General features: G+C 38.3%; 3 protein-coding genes across 4 annotated transcripts; 1 reads left to right on the top strand and 2 right to left on the bottom strand.

Moving 5' to 3' along the window:
* Positions 1–178: 178 nt before the first annotated feature.
* On the bottom strand, positions 179–3,129 carry LOC126756230 (WD repeat and HMG-box DNA-binding protein 1). The gene has a single exon (XM_050469150.1). It carries the CDS (start codon positions 3,052–3,054, stop codon positions 265–267), a length of 2,790 nt encoding a protein of 929 aa, XP_050325107.1. The 5' UTR covers positions 3,055–3,129; the 3' UTR covers positions 179–264.
* A 171-nt stretch (positions 3,130–3,300) lies between these two features.
* Positions 3,301–4,737, top strand: LOC126756257 (synaptosomal-associated protein 29). Its single transcript, XM_050469201.1, has 2 exons — positions 3,301–3,789; positions 3,862–4,737. Exons 1-2 carry the CDS (start codon positions 3,540–3,542, stop codon positions 4,461–4,463), a joined length of 852 nt encoding a protein of 283 aa, XP_050325158.1. The 5' UTR covers positions 3,301–3,539; the 3' UTR covers positions 4,464–4,737.
* Positions 4,738–11,308: 6,571 nt separating this feature from the next.
* Positions 11,309–20,578, bottom strand: LOC126756228 (heterogeneous nuclear ribonucleoprotein U-like protein 2). 2 transcript variants are annotated; one of them, XM_050469147.1, is made up of 11 exons: positions 19,959–20,578; positions 19,790–19,825; positions 18,882–19,670; positions 18,036–18,812; positions 17,378–17,877; positions 17,172–17,300; positions 15,076–15,247; positions 12,938–13,836; positions 12,682–12,871; positions 12,544–12,623; positions 11,309–12,468 (listed from the first exon to the last, which is right to left on the bottom strand). In XM_050469147.1, the coding sequence occupies exons 1-11, from the start codon at positions 20,089–20,091 to the stop codon at positions 12,331–12,333; spliced, it is 3,843 nt and encodes a 1,280-aa protein (XP_050325104.1). In that variant the 5' UTR covers positions 20,092–20,578; the 3' UTR covers positions 11,309–12,330. The 2 variants fall into 2 exon arrangements, with proteins under 2 accessions (XP_050325104.1, XP_050325105.1); XM_050469148.1 differs by lacking the exon at positions 19,790–19,825.
* Positions 20,579–21,414: the final 836 nt, after the last annotated feature.

Raw genomic sequence — 21,414 nt, 5'->3', positions numbered from 1 at the left:
TGTCTTTTTTCATTAAACAACGTACACGGATGAATTTCTCATATAGGCTTAGCGGAAGCAAACCATCCCAAACATAGCGGATATAAAACCACAAATAGCTTAAGTCTTAAGTAAAACGTAGATTTTCTTTCACAGCCACATATTACCAGAAAAATAAAATAAAATAAGAAAAGCTGGGTATGATTACAAAGTCATTATATTTAAACACATAAAACACAGAACTACACTAACATACAAACTTATTGTTCCCAATAGTTATGCTTACTATTTTTTCACTATCTTTAGCTTGCCACCATTGATTAAGACTCCACCTTTATTGGACGAATCAATTTCTGAATGTTTGCGTTTAGCTGCAAACGGATTTACCGCATTAAGCGGTGTACGCGCAACATCCTTTGTGTCATTATTGGCGGTGTCCAACTGCTCACCATCTTTATCAGGAATGTTTTCTTGTGATTCAATTGCTTCTATGTTGGATGGGGTAGACGTTGGCGACGAATTGCGTTCCGTTGCACTTAAAATTGCCGATTTTTTTCCGAAAGAAATTGGAGAATTGGACATAGCAAAACGTTTAAGTGATGCACGTCGCGCGTGTGTCAATTCCATTGCCTTTGGTGCTATTCGGTTACCAAATGAAACACTGTTGTTAAAGCTGGGGCTTTGCGAACGCATAACTGACGATAGCGTCACATTGTTGTATTGCTCAAATTCGTGTAACTCTTGACGTTCACGTTGATTTTGTTCTTCAAGTTGGGGCATCAGTTCCGATAAACGATCTGAAAGATGTATACGTCCCAACTTTGTGGCATATTTCACTGCTAAGAGCAAGAGTTCGGGGCAAGCAATAGTTTCAATGAGTTCTTTGGCGCGCATCTCCACTTCACTGCGACATGCTAATGCGAAAAGTTTGATTGCTGTTTCCTTAATTACCTTATCAGCATTGTCCATATTCATAATTGAAGCACGCACTAAAGCATCCTCCAACTCTGACTTCTCCACTTCAATGTCACAAATGGGTAACTGTAGTGTCAACTCCTGTGTCATTGGTCGCGGATTAGTCATCGGATATGAGCTGCCTCGACATAATACCGCTTGAATAATTTGACTACGTTCTGATACAGCAATAATAAAGTAATTGTTCGAAACGCTTTGACTTTGTTTTAAAGTATCACAGATTGGATACCAACATTGACTCTTCAGGCTATACAATTGCAATAAACCCATGGAATCAGAAAATACAGGTGAACCACAATCTGAAAAACCAAGCCATGTCAGACGACGTTCGGGTGTTAAGGGCACTGTGAGGTGTTGAGTGCGTAGCTGCATACCAGATGTTTGTATTAGCATTGCGGATAAGTGCTGCTGAAGTGTACCGGGTGGAGCACTGTGGTAAACTACCATTATACGATCCTCATGACCAGCCAATGCTAATACTGGTCCTGGAATAGATATTATTTCACGTTGAGTCCCCATGACGGTGAACAGACGCAAAAATTGCATGCTAGTGACAACGCCCACCAATTTGTTGGTTGCCACTAAAGCTTCGGTACTTTCACAATCAGGAAATGTTACCGACCATTCCTTATTGCCGGAAGCTGCCAGCGCAATACACACTAATTTGGTTGAATTTTCCGCAGACAATGCCAATACGCTCGTGCTCAAACTAGCTATGTTGTGGTTGCTATAGTTTGGGATGTGCAAGGAGTGATGTACACTGGCATCGTGAAATTCTACATCAAGAGAACCGTCATTGCCCTCTGTATGTGCTGTTACAATACCAACATCATTCCAAACTAGATAACGATGCTCCAGATGAGTTGGTGTTGCACCTGGTTGAAATGCAGGTTGTTGTTTAAAAGACTTCACTAGTGGTTGCGGTTCAATATCGCTATGTATTGATTTAGGCAAGGAATCGTGCGTATTTTCATCCAGATCATCCGCAAATCCCCCAGCTTTCCGCATGACTTGATTCTTAAGACGTTCAATTGAGATACCATCATCATCATCATCGTCACCATTTTCATCATTTACATCCAGACCATTGGCACTCACCAAATCATCATTATCATCATTGTTGAACTCAATATCACCGAAGTCAACTTCCTCCGCTTCGCCATCAGCGAATACTGCAGCGTTGCCCCCTTTTGTACGAAATAGCGTTCCTAACTGACCAGTCACATCACAATAGGCTAATTCGGTACCTGCAGTATTCCAGCTTATACTGGTAATAGATTGACATTCGCTTGACGGTGCTTCGGTTTTAATAGACTGCTTTCGTAAAAAATCAAACACACTTATTTCACCTTTCGTGGTTCCTGCGGCGAGAAATTGACCATCTTTTGAGAAGCGGCAACATGTGTATTCTCCTTTGTTTCGTTCGTCAGAAAGCGTAAATTTCACTTCCCAGGTGTCTGTGTTCAACACTATTATCTCTTTACCAAGCACATATGCCAACGACTTACTGCTTTGTGGCTCAAAACAAGGTGTTCCAAAATGCACTGCGTTCTCAAAACTATTCACTTTAGGTAACCCCGAAATACTTTTCACTTCTGTGCCACTCTGACCCAGGTTCCAGATTTTCAAGTTGCCATCACCAGATATGGAAGCTAGCAATTCACCTTTATTACAAATATCTAGACCGAGGACAGGTCCACTATGTCCTTGTAAATGAAATTCACTTTTGCAATCATCACTTTTCAACACCTTTATATTTGTGTCGTCTGAACCAGCGGCAACGTATTTCTCGTGCACGCGAAGGCAAGTGGCTGGCGCAGTAAAACGCATTAATGTGCCATCACTGTCCAACTCTGGATATGTGTACGCTTGCACAGTATTTCGGTCAGTGGATGCCAGTAGGCGTTTGCCGCTATGTGCGATACATATAACAAATTCACCTAGGCAAGTGGAACTGGGATCATCGTCGTCAATGCCTCGCCACACGCGTATATCGCCGTCAGAGCCACACGTAATTATGGATTCATCGTTCTCCGTAAATGTAAGACTTGTGAATCCATTTGTATGCGCATAGCGCAATGAACTGCGTTCATAGGCCATCACTTAAATAAAATAAAAATCAAAACTTCTGATAATGTAAAATTTACAATTGTCCAATGATTTGTTGGCGCCAAAATATTAATGATCAAACAGCCAAACAAAATAGAATGATAACCAACCAACGAAAATCAGAAACAGGGTTGTTGTTGCAGGATTTCAGAAATAAAAATAAAAAAGTATGGCAAGCCCATGTCATATCAGCTGGACAATTCTTCTTGATTTCCTATTGACGTTTCTCGAAAGAGGGGGAGTATTTGGAAGAAATTTTCTTTGTACATAAAAGAAACACAGCAACCAGGAATAATTATCTCTGACAGCAACAATAACAAAATCCGTGGTTTAGATTTCTGCAATTTTAAAGAGGTCACATTAAAAATAGTTGATATAAAACACAAAAAAATTTAAATTATAGCTTTTTTACAAAGTAAAACACATTTTCTGTTCAAGTAATAGCAGCATAACAAATACTCACGAACCAAAAAGTCATGGCCAATAATTACTTGCAGCCAGTGAATAATCACTTCGACTTGAATACAGGCGATCTAGAAGATGTAGATGATGATATTTTTTTAAATAACTCTCGCTCCAATAGCACTATATCGGGTCTTGATAGTGGAATGGAGGGTGCTGTTGGTGGTCGTAGCACCAATCCATTTGATGACCCTCAACAAATTTATGCAGAAAGACGTAGAGAAATTGAGTCTCGTTCATTGGAGTCTACACAGCGCAGCTTAGGTAGATAAGAATGCCAATATAAGTATTTACATTATGTATGTAACTGAAACTTATAAAAGAAAATTTTTTTAGGTTTGTTATATGAAACGGAAGATGTCGGCAAAGCTACAGCAGCTGAGTTGGCAAAACAACGAGAACAATTAGAAAACACCTCGCGACAGTTAGACGAAATCAATTCGACATTGCGCTTTAGTCAACGTCACTTGAACGGCTTGAAAAGCGTATTTGGAGGTCTTAAAAATTATTTATCCGGTAATCGTGATGTACCTTTAACCCGTACACCGAGTACACAAAGTGGTGTCAATCAATTTGGGCAAAACCAGGAACCAAGAGAAACTACTGCTAATATTAGCAAATCACCACCGCCTATGTCGCCAACGGAACGTTATAACGATCATCCCATAAGTCGCATTAGGGATGACTCCACAGCAATTAAGCAACGTGAACAAATACAAGCCCAACGAAGCAATAATCCATTCCAAACGCAATTAGAATCGAATTTGGATGAAATGTGTGATAATTTGTCACGTTTGAAATTTCTTGCCACCGATCTAGGAAGTGAAATCGAATCGCAAAATGAATTATTGGACAATATGAATTATAAAATCGAAGATGTGGACTTGAAGATGAATAAACAAAATAAGGAAATTAACAAGTTGTTGGGCAAAAAGTGAACATAACTCTGTAAAATGCAAAGATAGAGATATGGGCGCAAAACTACAAGTGCAGTAGCATCCCTATGCGAATATTTGTACATTTATGTTTAACAATTAGTAAATTCATATATTTGGGTAGTCTTTAAAACTCGCGCATAAATATTAGTCTTGTATGCATACATTCATGTAAAGTATTCAAATTTCAGTATAATAGATATTTTATAATGAAAGTGTGTACCTTTTTCAATTTTTCTTTCCCGTTATGAAATAAAAATATTTTGTACTTGGAAAATATTCTCTTACAAAATGGTTTGAAATAATTGTGAAGGAACTGATTTAAATTTATATATAACGCACATAATTCTTATAAAATTAAAAATATATATAAACATTCATAGGTATATTTAAAACATCATTATAATAAAGTTCAAGTACCTGGAGTTCGATAGACTAAAAAATGTGATAACCTTTTGTTGTACCCTCTATAATAGGAATAAACATGATTTTATTTCAAAATATATGTATGTTCACACAGGAATAAGTGACAAAAGCACTTGACATTCCCAATTGTTATCATACGCTTTGCATTTTCAATAATTAGCAAAGGCAAATATCATCATTTAGTTGATGCATACATACATACATACTCCATATTTGATTTCATTTCCTCTGCCGATGAATCACAACAATGTTACATGATAACCAATTTGAACATTACCAACAAAACGGGGATTAGATAAAGGTTAGAACAACATCAACAATGCCTCAAAATATCGAAATTCAAAATGCCGACACATCAAAAAACCGACAAAATTTAAATATGCAGCCAAATCAAAATACCGACAAATAAAAATACCGACAAATCAAAACACCGACAAATCAAAACACCGACAAACCAAAATGCCGACATTTGAAAAATGTTTTATCTTGTCCGCTCTTATTTCTATCGAAGCACAGAAAGAGAATTCTGCCGACTAAGGGTTATGATCCTGAGCGTGTTCGTGGCCGGAGGCCGAAGGCCGCAGGGCCTCGAACGAACAACGCCACCTTTTCTTAATTCGTCGGTATTGTGATTTGTCGGTGTTTTGATTTGTCGGTGTTTTGATTTGTCGGTATTTTGAGTGTCGGGATTCTAAATTTCGAGATTTTGATTGTCGGCATTACGTTATACACCCGTATGTATATGGCTACTGTGCAATAAATAAGTATTTTCTACCGATTTGTCTTTAAAAATGTTTAATAAAATTTACAAGAACAAACGATTATTGTATTTATCAGTTAGCTTTTTATGTACATACTGCATGGACAGAGATTTAGTGCACTTGCATTCATAATTAGAAATATTGTTGTTACTTGTAAAAGAGCGATATTTCCATAAATTTTTTATTGATCAATACTGCTTCTCACGCCTCTTTAAATGCTTAGGAAAATAACCGTTATCATTTCCATTCAGATGTTGCTGTTGTTGTTGTTTTAACGGTTATCAATCACGGTTAGGATGGTCAGAGTTATCCATGTTGTTGTCGACGCCATCTAGCGAGAGGCCCAGGAAATGTGCTGTTTCAACGGGTCGGACGCAAGGGAAAGGGGTGTTAGATGAGTAGGTTTGGCAGGGCATGCAAAGAGGTGGCCAGTGTCATGCGGAGACTCATTGCATGCAGGACATATATCGGATATATCGGGGACTATTCTGGATAAGTAGGAGTTTAACCTGCTACAATATCCAGAACGAAACTGCGTTAGGGTCACTCGCGTTTCTCGCGGCACTTCGAGCTCTTCTTCTGTGATTTGTGGTGATTTGACTTCAAACTCCAATTGAGGACCGGCCGGCCGATTGCCTTGTATGTTGCCAACAACGTTTCTTTGTCTTTTCCCCATGTGCTGCCGGCTAGCGATTTGAGGATTTTGTTGCGGTTCTGTACCTTGGCGATAATCGCGGCCGTATGGGGAGTGAAGGAGCATAGACTATCAAAAGTTACACCTAAAATCTTTGGATTATTGACAGTCGGCATTTTGAGGCCATCGACTGCAATATTAAGTTCAGGTCTATACTGCTTCGTCCTTGGTCGTTGTGGATTTGGTGGGGGAAAGTGTGAGGTTCCGTGCAGTGAGGAAGCGAGAAAGGTCGGAGAGGTAGTTGTTTACTTTCGAACACAAGCCATCGATTCCATTGCCCGACGTCAATATCGTGCAATCATATGCGTACGAAGTTATGGAAACCCCCTGTGGTGGCTGTGGGAGTTTCGAGATGTAAAAGTTAAACAGTAACGGGGAGAGAGCACCACCCTGCGGAGCCCCCTGTTTAATTTTTCTCAGGCTAGGCTCAGGTGGTGAGTGAATGGCGGGAGTAGCAAGGCCTCAAGTGTCTTCACTACCAGGGAGAGGAGAGTTATCGGACGATAGGACTCCCCTTTGTTGGTGGGTTTCCCAGGTTTAAGTAGTAGGACAACTCTTCCGACTTTCCACACATCGGGTATTTGAAGAGTAGTCAGCGATAGGTTGAGGACCTTTGCAAGATAGCTTGAGCTGATTCCATCAGGGCCAGTGGATTTTGATGATTTCAATTTGTTGATGGCATTCTGAACCTCCTCATCGGTGAAAGTAAGTGGCACGCAGTCGTTTGGCATTTTGCGCAGCCGTCGGTTAACACATGAGTATGCATGCAGTTGGTGGAGAGGTTGCAGGACTTTAGGTGCTCTATCCATTTCGTCACTTATGACGGTTTACCATTCGCCGAATCTCCAAATTGAGATCCCTTATTCGAGGATCCCCGGGATCGGCATGGCGTAAGGTGTCGCGCTCATTAGCTAAAACGACTGCTTCGGATGGGAAATTGGGGCGGATTTCTGCTATTCTTTCAGCCGGAATGAAGCGAGCGATAGCTGCTGCGACCACCTTGTGGAATCGACGTTCGCCAACGCATACGTCTTAGGAATGGGTAGAGCGTTGAAGGTGCTCTCAGTAAATTCTGTGAAGCCGACCCAGTTAGCTTTGTTAAAGTTAACGAAGGTACGGTTGTCCACAGAAAAAAATCAGGAGCTTTCTTGATCGAGATAATTATGGGCAGATGGTCTGATGCGAGAGTTAGCCCATAACTCTGATGAGGGCTTCGTCATTCATTGCGCAGAATGTCGAATCATCAATCTGTTCCATCGTTTGATAGGCAGGAATGCCAAAGATCGTGGTGCGCGTTAAAGTCGCCTAGTACCAGACGGTTTTCACCACGAAGTAGCGCGCGTCGTTTTGTGCAATATGAAGGCTAGGCCACCACCATTATCTCGCTCGCGATCTTTACTTATCACGTTGAAACCACACAACTCAGAAGATCTGAACGGCTGTTTAGCTTGGTTTAGGTTAAGTTAGAGTGGGAGCAATGTTGCCTGTTTGAGCTCCTGAGACCGTTGAGGTCTTCTGTTGACCCCTGGAGGTGGTGTTTGGATGGAGCCTTTTTGCGCTAACGCAGCAGAAAAAATTCCTTCGGGCCCGGGTTGGACTCAATGCCAGCACGAGTCAGGAGGATACGGAGCAACCCTGCTACAAGGCATTGCTCCAGTGACGAGAAACAAAGATTAACACTTACCGATCCTAACGGGGTTAGATCGCCGAAAAAAACAGCCCTTGGTCGGATAAAATCCGAGTCAATTCCGGTGCGTACAACCGGCTGTAGTGTTGTTTTTGTTAAATTTCGCCATAAATTCATTGGACAACGATTTAGCACACTTTTAGTTTTCCGTCATTAGTTGGGTTTGATTTAACAAATAACCGCTCTCAGCACGTTATGAAGTTGTAATTAATAGTTAATTTTATTTAAATGACAAAAGGAAAATACTGTGAATTAAAAAAAAAGGAGAATTATTTAGGACCTTAGGAATGCCATAAAAATGTTAAGAGTGATCCCAATTTTTTATCTTAAAACATAATTCGTAAGGCGCCCCCTCGCAAAACAACTCACCGTGAGGACAAAATAGTTGTTAGAAAATGTAAAGCTGATCCTTTCAAATCCTCACACGCAACAATGGTCGCAGTCATTGCAGAATTTAGCTTAAACGTGTCAAGTAGACTATTGCGGAGACGTTTAAGTGAAAATATTTTTTTTCGGGCGTGTGAGCATAAAAAAACTACTTCTTCTTCTTCTTCTTAATTGGCGTAGACACCGCGATTATAGCCGAGTTAACAACAGCGCGCCAGTCGTTTCTTCTTTTCGCTACGTGGCGCCAGTTGGATATTCCAAGCGAAGCCAGGTCCTTCTCCACTTAGTCCTTCCAACGGAGTGGAGGTCTTCCTCTTCCTCTGCCTCCCCCGGCGGGTACTGCGTCGAATACTTTCAGAGCTGGAGTGTTTTCATCCATCCGGACAACATGACCTAGCCAGCGTAGCCGCTGCCTTTTAATTCGCTGAACTATGTCAATGTCGTCGTATATCTCGTACAGCTCATCGTTCCATCGAATGCGATATTCGCTGTGGCCAATGCGCAAAGGACCATAAATCTTTCGCAGAATTTTTCTCTCAAAACTCGTAACGTCGACTCATCGGTTGCTGTCATCGCCCAAGCCTCTGCACCATATAGCAGGACGGGAATTATGAGCGACTATGAGCGACTTATAGCTGATGCATGCTCCCTATTAGTTCTTCGCCGCCGTGTTTGAATAGCTCGGCCGGCAGTCCGTCGGCCCTTGCCGCTTTGTTGTTCTTGAGGCGGGCAATTGCTATTCGAACTTCTTCATGGTCGGGTAATGGAGCGTCTGCTCCATCGTCATCGATTGGGGAATCGGGTTCTCCTTCTCCTGGTGTTGTGCGTTCATTGCCATTCAGCAGGCTGGAGAAGTGTTCCCTCCATAATTTAAGTATGCTCTGGGCATCGGTCACTAGATCACCTTTGGGGGTTCTACAAGAGTATGCTCCGGTCTTGAAACCTTCTGTAAGCCGCCGCATTTTTTCGTAGAATTTTCGAGCATTACCCCTGTCGGCCAGCTTATCAAGCTCTTCGTACTCACGCATTTCAGCCTCTTTCTTCTTCTGTCTGCAAATGCGTCTCGCTTCCCTCTTCAACTCTCGATATCTATCCCATCCCGCGCGTGTTGTTGTCGATCGTAACGTTGCGAGGTGGGCAGCCTGTTTTCTATCCGCTGCGACACGGCACTCCTCGTCGTAAAAGCTGTTCTTTTGCACTTTCCGAAAACCAATGGTTTCGGTTGCAGCTGCACGTAAGGAGTTTGAAATTCCGTCCCACAGTTCCCTTATACCGAGTTGTTGACGAGTGCTCTCAGAGAGCAGGAGTGCAAGCCGAGTAGAAAATCGTTCGGCTGTCTGTTGTGATTGCAGCTTCTCGACGTCGAACCTTCCTTGTGTTTGTTGGCGTGCGTTTTTTGCTGCACAGAGGCGGGTGAGAATCGTGGCTGCAACAAGATAGTGGTCTGAGTCGATGTTAGGACCTCAGATCGCGCGCACATCTAAAACAGTGGAGACGTGTCTTCCGTCTATCACAACATGATCGATCTGGTTGGTAGTTTTTCGATCCGGAGACAGCCAGGTAGATAAAAAAACTACTACATTCGAAAAAGAATGTTATATACATATATGTATGTTTGGCATTCGCTCATAGTCACAGATCAAAGATTGAAATTTTTGAAAAATGATGGTTTTTGCGGATGAAACGGAAATAAACCATGTTGGTCCTGATGGAAAAATATTTGTACATCAAGAGAAAAAGCAAGAAGTCAATCCAAGATATACCAAAAAGACCGTAAGGTGCGGTGGAGGAAATTTAAAAATTTGGGGTCGTTTTCAAGGCCCACTCCACGCCTCTACTAAAGATAGAAGAGAATACGGATAAATTTGCATATCTTAATATATTAAGGAATAATATACCAATGATGTATATGTAATGGCAAAATGAATTTTTATGCGCGATAACGGTCCCTTATTGGAAAGGTAATAAAAAAAACTGATTTACGCAAGAAAAAATTCCAATTATTGGTCCAGATCTAAACCCGATCGAAAACTTATGTAATGAAGTCAAAGGAAAAAATGGGCAAAGAAAATGTAGAAATTGCAACGAGCTTTGAGCAGTAGAGGAAAGATGGAACTCATTCTTTTGGATAGATGGCAAAGGTTAATAGAAAGCTTGCCACGCAGCTGTGAATCGCTGATTAAGAATAACGGTTATTTCACAAAGTGTTATCCATGGTGAATATAATAGCAAACAATTTCACGCTACTTGTTAATAATATTTATTTTGCCTTATAGATCTTTTAAAGTGCGCTAAATACTTGTCCAAGTTAATTTTGACTTAAGATTGTAAATTGAACCATAAATTGTATACTTATTATAAGAAACTAAGTATTTTGAATTATTATAGTTTTTAGTGAAGTAATAAATAGCTTTTTAGCAATATAACGGTTTTACTTTCTTTAACTATAACGTTATGAAGTATTGTATTTCACAACAAGAAAGTGCGCTAAGTCTCTGTCCATAGCGGTATAGTACATATTATGTATACTATTTCATGGTTTTTGAATACACTTTGTTGATTCTCAAAGGACAATAACATGGCGTAAATATTTTTCTTAAATTCCCTTGTTTTTTTTTTTTAATTCGTTTGGTTCTATGAGTACTTAAAAAAATATATTTTCTTTATGTCAATGTGAATTGTTTTAGCGAATATTTTGCCCACGACCAAGTCTAGGCATATTAAATTGAATCCATTATTTGGAAATTCCAACTGAAAACGTTAGAAATTCAATCCGTTAAGATTTGTCTTTTATGAGAATATGTTTCTACATTTCAACCATTTTAGCGTACAGTGAGTGCAATGTCTCTAAGGCGGCAACAATTTCCTCCTTTACAATAAAGTAAACACAATGTTATATTGTTTTTTTTACCACTTACGGCATGTACTTAGTAATTCTTAAATTTATTAAATTTTCAATTGTTCTTTGATTTATGCAATATTTACTTATTTTCAGTGAACTATTGCTTCAGCTATTCGTTTAATAATATATGAACATTCAATTGAAAAAGATAATTTTAATAAAAATTAGAAGGTTTTTTTGATAATAGACAATCTTTCTGTGTAACAAGAATAATTTAAAGGCCAAGTTGAAGAACATCGGTTTCCAATTTTCATATTTCAACGATCCTAATGAACTTCATGGTTTAACATTTTAAAGTTTAAAAATAAAAGTTGAATAACTAAAAAGAGATACGTTATTATTTAGTTTGTTTGCAAATAACCACGAAAATGAACAAGAACATAGAATAAGTAAAATGATAAAAACTTGTAGCAGCAGTAATAATGTAAGAAAGCAATTAAAACTGAAAGTTATTCATACTTTTTATACGCTAATTTGCTTAACTTTAATTATACAAAAATGACGGGAGTTGTTGGTATATTTAATTATTGATAAGTAGTTATGCGGAGGGTCATATACATAGATTATTTTTATTGAATGTATTTTCCATGTTTAGAATGTAAGTTGTCCATGGCTGATGTTGAATAAAGATGCGTCTCGCGGCATATTGCAACAAGTAACTTAGTATCTTTAACTGTTTTTTTTTTCTTTTATTTTTAATTGCGTTGATTTGTGTCTTTTCATGTCATGAGCTGGTGTATATAGGCATGTAATCAATGTTTAATTCAAAACTATATTTACTTTACATATGCTTTCAAGCATTCCCGCGATCTCTGCACCGCTCTTTTCTTTATGTGTGTGTGTGTATGTATGTTCCACGGGTTTGTGAATAAGGTGTTTTATTGTAAGTGTATTTCAACGCGTTGTATGCATGTGTACGACAATAAAATTTGTAATTTACTTTTCCCTTTTATTTCCCCCCTTCTATATATTGAAATTGTACTATGTCACTGCGCATGCTGCTGCAAGGATATTCACTTTTTCCCAGCAGCGTCAACCCCAGTACTACCATTGCCCGTCATTGTCGATTGGTAGGAGTATTGTGACCAATATTGGTTCGCGTCATTGGCATTGCCCATACCAGCAGTCGCTTGGGGTTGTTGCTGATTTTGCTAAAAAAATACCATAATTATTGGTGAATATATGTACATACATATTTCTTGGAATGCTATAATGTTCGGTATTACCTGCCACCATGCTAGCCAATCTTGTTGTTGACTTGAATCGGTGTTTCCCCATGGTTGTGCTTGTTGAGCATTGGCATAACCTATGGAGGAGCATGGTCAGTCAAAATGTGAATTAAAAGCACACAATTCGCCACTCACCTTGCATGTCACCATAACCCCAGTACTGTTGCTGTGCGGCAGGTTGCTGTTGCTGCTGTTGATATTGTTGATGGTGCGGCGTTTGTTGTTGCCAATTGCCGCCGCTGGACATTTGATGCTGTTGCTGTTGTTGTTGTTGTGACTGCTGCTGGCCATAGGAGCTCCATTTTCCGCCACTTTGCGAGGAACCCTAACCAGATAAATAACAAATTGATAAAAAAAATAATTGAAAATTCAATAGAAATCTTAAACTCACCTTGCCACCTCCCATTCCTGTAGTCGCTGATTTGTTGCTATTGTACTGACTATGTTGCGCATGCCCCTGCGCATGGTAGCCAGTTTGACCATGGGCGCTCCCACTGCCGACAGCATTATTTGTATTACTGCCATATTTTGTAGCCGCGCCGCCGGTCGCACCCGAACGCTCATAGCCACCGCGACTATCTTCTGTACGATTGTCGCGGTGGCCAGGCCGAAAATCCCGCTGGCTATCACCACCGGACCGATAGTTGTCACGTCGACCGCCGCCACCACCACCGCCTGCATTGCGTTCTCTATGATCGCGATCACGATAGTCTCGTCCGCCACCACCTCCGCCTCCACCGCTATTTCCACCATAAGAACTGTAACGGCCTCCGCCGCCACCAGAATCATAACGACCTCCACCGCCGCCCGAGCGATTATAACGATCTTCATAGCGATTAGAACCACGATTATTTTGCGACCAGTTCTGTGGACCATTGCTATAGCGATTGTTGCGATTGTCATAGCCACGACCACCTGCACCACCACTGCCTCCACCATAGCCGCGATCGTCTCGCCAGCCAGAACGGTAGCCGGGAGCACCTCCACCACCGCCACCGCCCCAGCGATTACCACCACCTGAGTGGCCACCGCCGCCACCGCGTCGATCGTTCCAACGATGAAAATCGCGTCGCCCTCCGCTGCCGCCACCACCACCATCGCGATGACGTCGATCATCTCCGCGCTGACGATGATCACGCCGATTGCGTTTATTCGGTTGACTTTCATCCAAAGCCTTCTTGCCTTTCTCGTTGTAACGTTTGACCTCCGCCTTAGCCTCATCACCACTAAGGTCAGTGTAGATTACTTCGTCGAACCAATCCAGATCAATTGATGGCAGCGTAAAGTTGGCTGTAAGCAAATTTCCAAAGAATAAAATTGTTTGAGTTTGACATAAATGACAAATTAAGCGATTTTTTTGAATTCAGTTATTTTACTACAACAAAAAAATTAAAATACAGTGCGTGGATTACCTATTAAGATGGATTAAGAGACAAATATAGTCTTGTGAATCACTTGGACTGGCAGGAATATATCGTAAAGTAAAAGGTGGACACACAGAAAACTAGTCAATCGACAATTTAAGTGGTAAAGAGGAAAATGTTATATATAGATAAAGAGTCCCTGTACGAATTGGCTATGACTGGAAGCAAAAGTAAGCTTTACGGAGTATTCCTTAGCCAAGACTTAACTAAAAGTCAAAAATGGTTACAGCTGCAGTTATAAAAACCAACCCGGCGATAATGGAACGGATTTATATATTTGCATTAATTGCAAATCATCACTTTCAGGACTCTTTCACAGGCGATGTCGGTTTCATGAAAATGTCTATCAAAACAAAAAAAAAATACATTTACATACTGCTAATACCAGTTGATATCTTAAAATCATATTAATGAATATAGTTAATATGGAAGTGTCTCGAAGAGTATAAAAAAGTGGATATAAATAGCCAGACACAATGTTTAGATTAAATAACAACAGAAAGAGTGTTTCGTGGATTTCATTGAAATCAATGTTGTGGCAGATGTGTATTCACTTTTGAAATTGGTGTGTGGATATTTGAAATCCAACAAAGTTCCGATGTCCACACGCAAATTGTAGCAGCTAACATTGCACTTAATAAATAAACAAATACAGAAAATTACGGTATAAACAAATATACATATACTTCTAAGTACATATACGTATAAAATATTAATGTAGTACACAAATATAATAATATTGTGTTAAAACCTGTAAATTAAAAAATTAAAATATAAAAAATATAAAATGGCTTACATATGCACTGACTAATTAAAATAATTGCATGAACGCACAAAAAGCGCGTAAATACTTTATAACTGTTAAGAAAATAGTATAATATACATGTATGTAAACTTAAAAAGGCAGAAAATGTAATTTGAAAACCTAATTATTTTAAGAGACAAACACTTTTCGCATTTTCTATTATTTTAGCAATTTCAGACGCATGATTTAAAAAATTGTTGAAGGATCATTATTTTTTCTTTTCTTTGTGGATTTACAATACGTGCTTACGTTCTTAGTTTGCTTTATTTATTTTATTTTTTTTTCATTTTAGATAATTACCTCGTAAATTATTTAATGTTGATTCTCTAATTGTATTAGCATTGCCCTTTTCTGTTTTCTCAGTGTTGCGCCGTTTCAATTCTTCTTCATTTGGTATGCAAACAACAGCAATGCGTTTGAAGTCGCCGAAACCTTTCATTTTGCGCCGTTGTGCGGATGCGTATGCATTGGTCTACAAAATCATGATCACATGTGGATGAGGTTGTTGGTTGACAAATTGTTGTTGTAGTAGAAATTAAGTTTTTGTTTTATCAATTTTGATTTTATGCTTGTAGGTACATCAGCAGTAGAAGTAGTAGTAAATAACATTTCATAAATGTTGCTCGAGTTGTTGCGAGTGTTGATTGGCGCATTTCGTTTCTAATATACTTGTACACATTGCATACTTTCATACTGTATTTAACATTTAAATGACATAACATCTCTGATCTTATACTGTATATACTTCCTCACACATGATTGAATACAATTTGTTTTCAAATTTAACGGCCATCGCGTTTCTCATAGTATATGTAAATAAACCCAAACCGATAGTGCTAGGATAACTTAATACTACAAACATACCTCCAATATTATCATCACAATAAATAAGCAGCTTTTAAACCATGTAAAATACTATTTGAAAGGACGCTCTCTGTTGGACGCATAAGATATGAATGGCACGCATTTCGGATGAATCTAGTGGTAGATTGCTTAGACAAAAGGAATATTCAAATAATATAAGCAATAACGCAATAACAGCACTAGTAGTGTACGTCAATGTATTCTTTCTGGCTTCTATGTACTTACAGGCATTCTTGCCGCACGCTCCTCTTCCCATTGCGATTTAAGTAATTCACATTTTCTTCGATTACAATAAATTAACTGTTGCTGCTGCTTGCCGGTGATGACGCTGACTAAACACTACCCAATTATACTCACGGTGTATATACATACATGATAGTGACACGAGCAACTTACATATCTAAAACTTACTTGCTTTTGTTTGTTGCTGCCTTAAATCACTTGCGTTCGAAGCAAAGTTTTTAACGGCAGTTTGGTTTCAATTAATGACTTTTTAATAGCAAATTAAACTTAAAAAAATAGATTTTTTTAATATAAATACATGAAAAACTTGAAAAGTGTGTGTGTGTGTGTGTATTAAGAGGCGTTATATTAACGCAAACAAATTCTTAGAGGGACAAAATTAAATTTTTGTTTTGCTTAAATAATTAGGACGAAAATAATATTTATAATATGTCAAACATATTATGAAATTAACAAATAAAAAAATAAAAGAAATAAATGCTATGCTTTCGTTTTGCTGCCTATTTTCGGTAGTAAGGTATTAATTTTCGAGAATCTAAATGGCTCAACAAACACTCTCTACAACTTTAATTGCTTGCTTTCAACTTAACTGCTTTAAAGCTAACAGCATTAGTAGGAAAAAAAACAAGTTTGAACTAAATCTGTTTTCGCAAATACCAAATGAAAAAAATCCTTGATAATATTCAGACAAATGTAAAGAAAAATATATATATACATTTGTTTGTCTGAAGGTGCGAGTTTGGAAAAGCAGTTGGAGCCATTGTTCGTGCGTTTGCGGTAAATAAGGCGCAGGCTGCTGGCAGTCCATGTGCGATATTTTCTTCTTTCTCTTCCAAAATAAGGGTATGTCTGTAAGACTTATTTTATATTTGTTGTAGCGTTATGATAAGATCTGCTCAATCTAGATTCTTTTGAAAACTATATATATAATAGCGATTTCAAAGATGTTGATAAACGGTTCCACACTTATTACTTTGCGTCGAAGTGTAATACATAATGTATTCTTCTTTTACAAACAGAACAAACACGCAATCCAACAACTTTTCCAAAAATATTAAAAAAAAAAAAAAATATAAAAAAAAACTCAAGAACGGAGTTACACATCGTGAAAATGTCTACATACCCAACTACATATATGTATACCAAGATTAAGGGATTTTTTTTTTGACAAGAACTTACTTTTTTCTTTAACCTTTTCTTTCCTACTAATTTTGCTGTTAGCCTTTTGCACCAAAACTTTATTGTTTTGACTTTGTCAACCTAAAAACAACCGAATAATACCGAATTACCTGATCAAGTATGAAATTGCGACGTCGCTTGGTTGCAATCTCCTCTAATGGAGACAAATTATTCAAGCATAATTCGTAGACACGTTCCCAACGACCCTTATGTAAGGGTTTACGTGGCGCGCCATCAATCTGAAATTAATTAAAGAATTTATGAAAATAAGTTAACTTTTACGCTTAAAAAGTGTGTCGGAATTTCATCTACTTACGCTCATTTTGGCAATCAATGAATCTGCTCCAATCACGTGATAACGTTTTTCGGCATTTTCTTTGATGTGCTGTAATGCCCAATGGGTTTTGCCAGCACTGGGTAGGCCTACTAACAGAATAACTTCGCATTCCTTCCGACTGTTAGGTCGCTGCGGACCAGGCACATATTTTTCTTCTGGTATCAATGCGATCAGTTCATAACCGACTAATAGAGAGACTGGCTCACGTGGTTCCGGTATGATTTCTTCATATTCATCTTCATCGGAAGACTCACGTCGTTTCTCTTTACCATCATCAAGACGTTTACGTTTGCTTGGTGAGGGTCCATCCACATCTTCTTCATTCTTTTTCTTGCTATCTTTTGCATTTTCAGCTTCTTTTTTATCTTCTGCTTTATCTTCAACTGCGATGTGGTTATCACCATTTGGTTCAGCATTTTCAGCTTTCTCACTCGTTTTTTGTTCTGTTGGTTCAGCTTCCTCGCCTGCCGGTTTAGGTTCTAAAAAGATATGTAATGCTTTGAATAATAACTCTATTTGAACAAAATTCAAATATTCAACTGCATAACTAGTTTACATTAGTGTACAACAACCCTTCCTACTAACAAAAAAAAAACTTGTGCTCTGGTACACAATTTTGTAATAAAAAAAGTCTCACCTTCGGTTTTTTGAATTTCTGTTGTTTCATTGCCTTCATCTTTTTTTTCCTCCATTTCCTCGTCCTCAAGGGTTGATGGTTTCGATTTAGCAGCAACTTCCTCTTCAGATTTTGCACCACCTTCTTCCGAGACCTTACTGGTTTCTCCTTTGGGTTTTTCATTCTTATCTTTATCCTTTTCTTTCTCAACCTCTTTTTCCTTTTTCGGTATGCGCCGCATACGTTTCGGTCTCTCCACATTCGCTAGCAAATTTTCATTGTCAGCAAAATTCACATGGTACTCATAACCTTTAGTCAGAATATGTGGAAATAGTGCACCATTGTCTCCCAAAATACTTTTGTCAAATTCAAAAGCCACGCCAAGATCTTCGCCATTTAAGGTATATTTAATGTTGCAAGGCGTACTCTCTAAATCCAAATAACATCCTATTACATCATCAAGTTGATATGGTTTCGAAAATTCTGTAAATTCTGAATTAGTAGCTTTGCGACCGGTCTCACAATAAGCGAATGAATTTTCTGCTTCACCCAGCAATAAAGTTGTGTCAGGCAAAGAAAAGCCGACACGAAAGCCGCGCACATGGGGTTCATCGCGGAACTGATGTGCACGTACTAATTGGGTTTCCTCTGCCAATCTCACTTCAAAACATACTTTACCCTCACGCACACCATAATTTGTTCGTGCACCAGACCAAATCAATGAATATATTTCATGTGACATGGGCTTCGCCGATGTGAACGTTACCGGATCAATGCGCAGATGTAAATCGGAATCGACTAAAAAACCGTAATAATTATTCAAAAATATGAAAAAGTTTGTAATCAATAAATGTGGTATTAACTTACACCAACTTAAACCAAATTGCTTGTCTTCAATGGTAGGTTCATCTTCAGGATTTGTTGCCTCTTCTGCTTTAGACGGTGTACTTTGACTACCAGCGCCGCTTCGACGTTTCGGTGTGCGAGATGTAGATTTGGATCGAGAGCGCGATCGTGATTTTGACCGAGAACGGGAACGCGAACGTGAGCGGGAATGAGAACGATTATGACGTTCTTTGGAATGTGAACGTGAATGGGAGCGTTTATCACGGCTAACTTCCGGCTTACTTTCTTCCAACTCCTTTTCATTGTTCTTTTCAGTAACCTCTCTTACTGCTTCTTTTGGTTCATTATCTTGATCAACTTCCATTTCTTTGTCATTATTATCTTGGTCCTCCTCTACCGTTTCAATATCGCTTTTATTAAGTTTCCCATCTACTAAACGTTCTTCCTCATATTGATTTTCTATTTCTTCATTTTCGGGTTCTTCTTCAATATCTTCCCCTTTTGAATCTTCTCCGTTCTGATCAATTTTTTCAACAACCTCGTATTCTGTGTGTTCCTCTTGATCGTTTTCTTCCGATTCTTGGTTTTGATTTTGATCCTCATCAACGGCTTCTATTTCACTGGAAATCTCCTTGCCCTCAACTTCAGTAGGAGCGCTTTCAGAGTTAGCATTATCATCTTCTTCAGCTAGTGTCTCCAAATTAGGTTCCACTGCTGCAATTTTTACTGGTGAAGGTGAAGGAGAGCGGGTCATGGACCGAGTACGACGGCATCTTCTACCAGGAGTTCCTGGTGTACCGGGTGCAGAACCTGATACGAAATATATGTATTATAAATATCATGATTTTTCTTTTAAAATTATTCACTATAAGTCAAAATACCCGAAATCTAATGTGTATGTCTATATGAGCTAAAATTTTTTATATCACCTTTCGTTTTTCGTAATGAAGTCTCCCTTTCTATTGCTATTGTTTAAAATAAATCGAAATATTTTATCACATAAGTTTCTTTCAAAAATTTTTCTTCAAAAAGTAATTAAAATATGCTAGAACATAATGCTATATTCGTAATCTTATAATTTATAAGAAAAAAACTTACCAATGCCATCTTCTAGAAAAGCCCTTAAACGTTCTACCAAAACCGCTTTTACACCTTTAGTATCAAGACCACGCGATTCCAGCTCCTTTCGAAGGTCTATCACCTTCATCTTATCCAATTTGGATACATCCATATTACTTATTGTGCGAACCCTTTGCCAATAATTAAATTATTTATTGCCGTCTTATTTTGTGACAATTTAATAATAAGTATTAAATATTCAGTTAGTATTATTTACTAGACGCATATGTAAGTAAAGAATAAAATGCGGTCACTCGCGGTCTCACAAAACGAGAAACGGCGCGAATGCGTTTCTCGCAATCCGCTGTTACTGCGGCGGCTGCTTTTCTACTCGTTGCTTGCCTAGTACTTGAGGTGGTGGAAAGATTTCTGTGGCGAAAATCATACAAGTCACCCTGCAAAATTTTCTCAATGTATTTTTCTGCACTTTTTGCAAAAATTGCGTAATACTTCCATTGAATATGATAAATATAACCAAAAAATAGTATTTTTTAAATATTTTTAAGTATTTTTATGTGTGTGTTTGCACTATTTTAATATTTTTTCACACAGACTAACCAATCATTGAAAATTTCTTCGTTGCCGTTGCGCGAATGAACGAACAAACATGAACGAGCAGCGAGCGGCGCGATTCCGAAAAAATGGCGGTGAATTGGAATGGCAGATGCTAGAATGTTACGAGTTGCCGTATTCAAGAGACCACTTAGCTATAATTTAACCACAAAAGTGGCTAATTATTATAATTAGTTCTTTAGGTAAAGGGTTTTTTTGGGCTGGGATTTAGAATAGCATCCCCGGATTTCGGGAATAAAATGGGTATCACTGGAAAGGTGACGTTCTCCAGATCACGAAAAAATATATACATTTAAAGTTGAAAAATTGACAACTTTTACATTGATAACTTTAATAAAGCTTTATTTACAACAAATATTAAAAAAATGAATATACCGAAACGTTATAGTGAAGTGTTAGTAAGTGAAAAGTGCACAATATAAGTGAAAAAGTTATTCACAATATACAAATTATCAAGTTAAAAGTTGTCAATTTTTTAACTTTAAATGCAAATATTTTAAAAACTATAAGTCAGCGGCAACTATATATATATATTTTCGTGATCTGGAGAACGTCACCTTTCCATTGATACCCATTTTATCCCCGAAATCCGGGGATGCTATTCTAAATTTTACCCTTTTTTTGTAAATGTATATATGTATGTGTAAAAACAATTCTAGTTTTTATATTCAAAGTTTAACAATTTCAGACAGGTCCAGAATAATTGTCGGAAATTATTAATACTCTAGACATTGTATAATACATACAAATCGGATAGGGAAAGTTGCCACTCTATACAAACTGGTTTGAGTTCAATATTTATACGACGTATTCTGCAATTAGATGGTAGGGTTATTGCAGAACGAATTTAAAAAATAGCTAC

This window comes from Bactrocera neohumeralis, chromosome 4 (genome assembly GCF_024586455.1).
Source record: "Bactrocera neohumeralis isolate Rockhampton chromosome 4, APGP_CSIRO_Bneo_wtdbg2-racon-allhic-juicebox.fasta_v2, whole genome shotgun sequence".
In the NCBI taxonomy this organism is placed as follows: domain Eukaryota; kingdom Metazoa; phylum Arthropoda; class Insecta; order Diptera; family Tephritidae; genus Bactrocera; species Bactrocera neohumeralis.
Note: the sequence above shows the minus strand (reverse complement) of the source record. Positions and strands in the feature narration are given on the sequence as shown.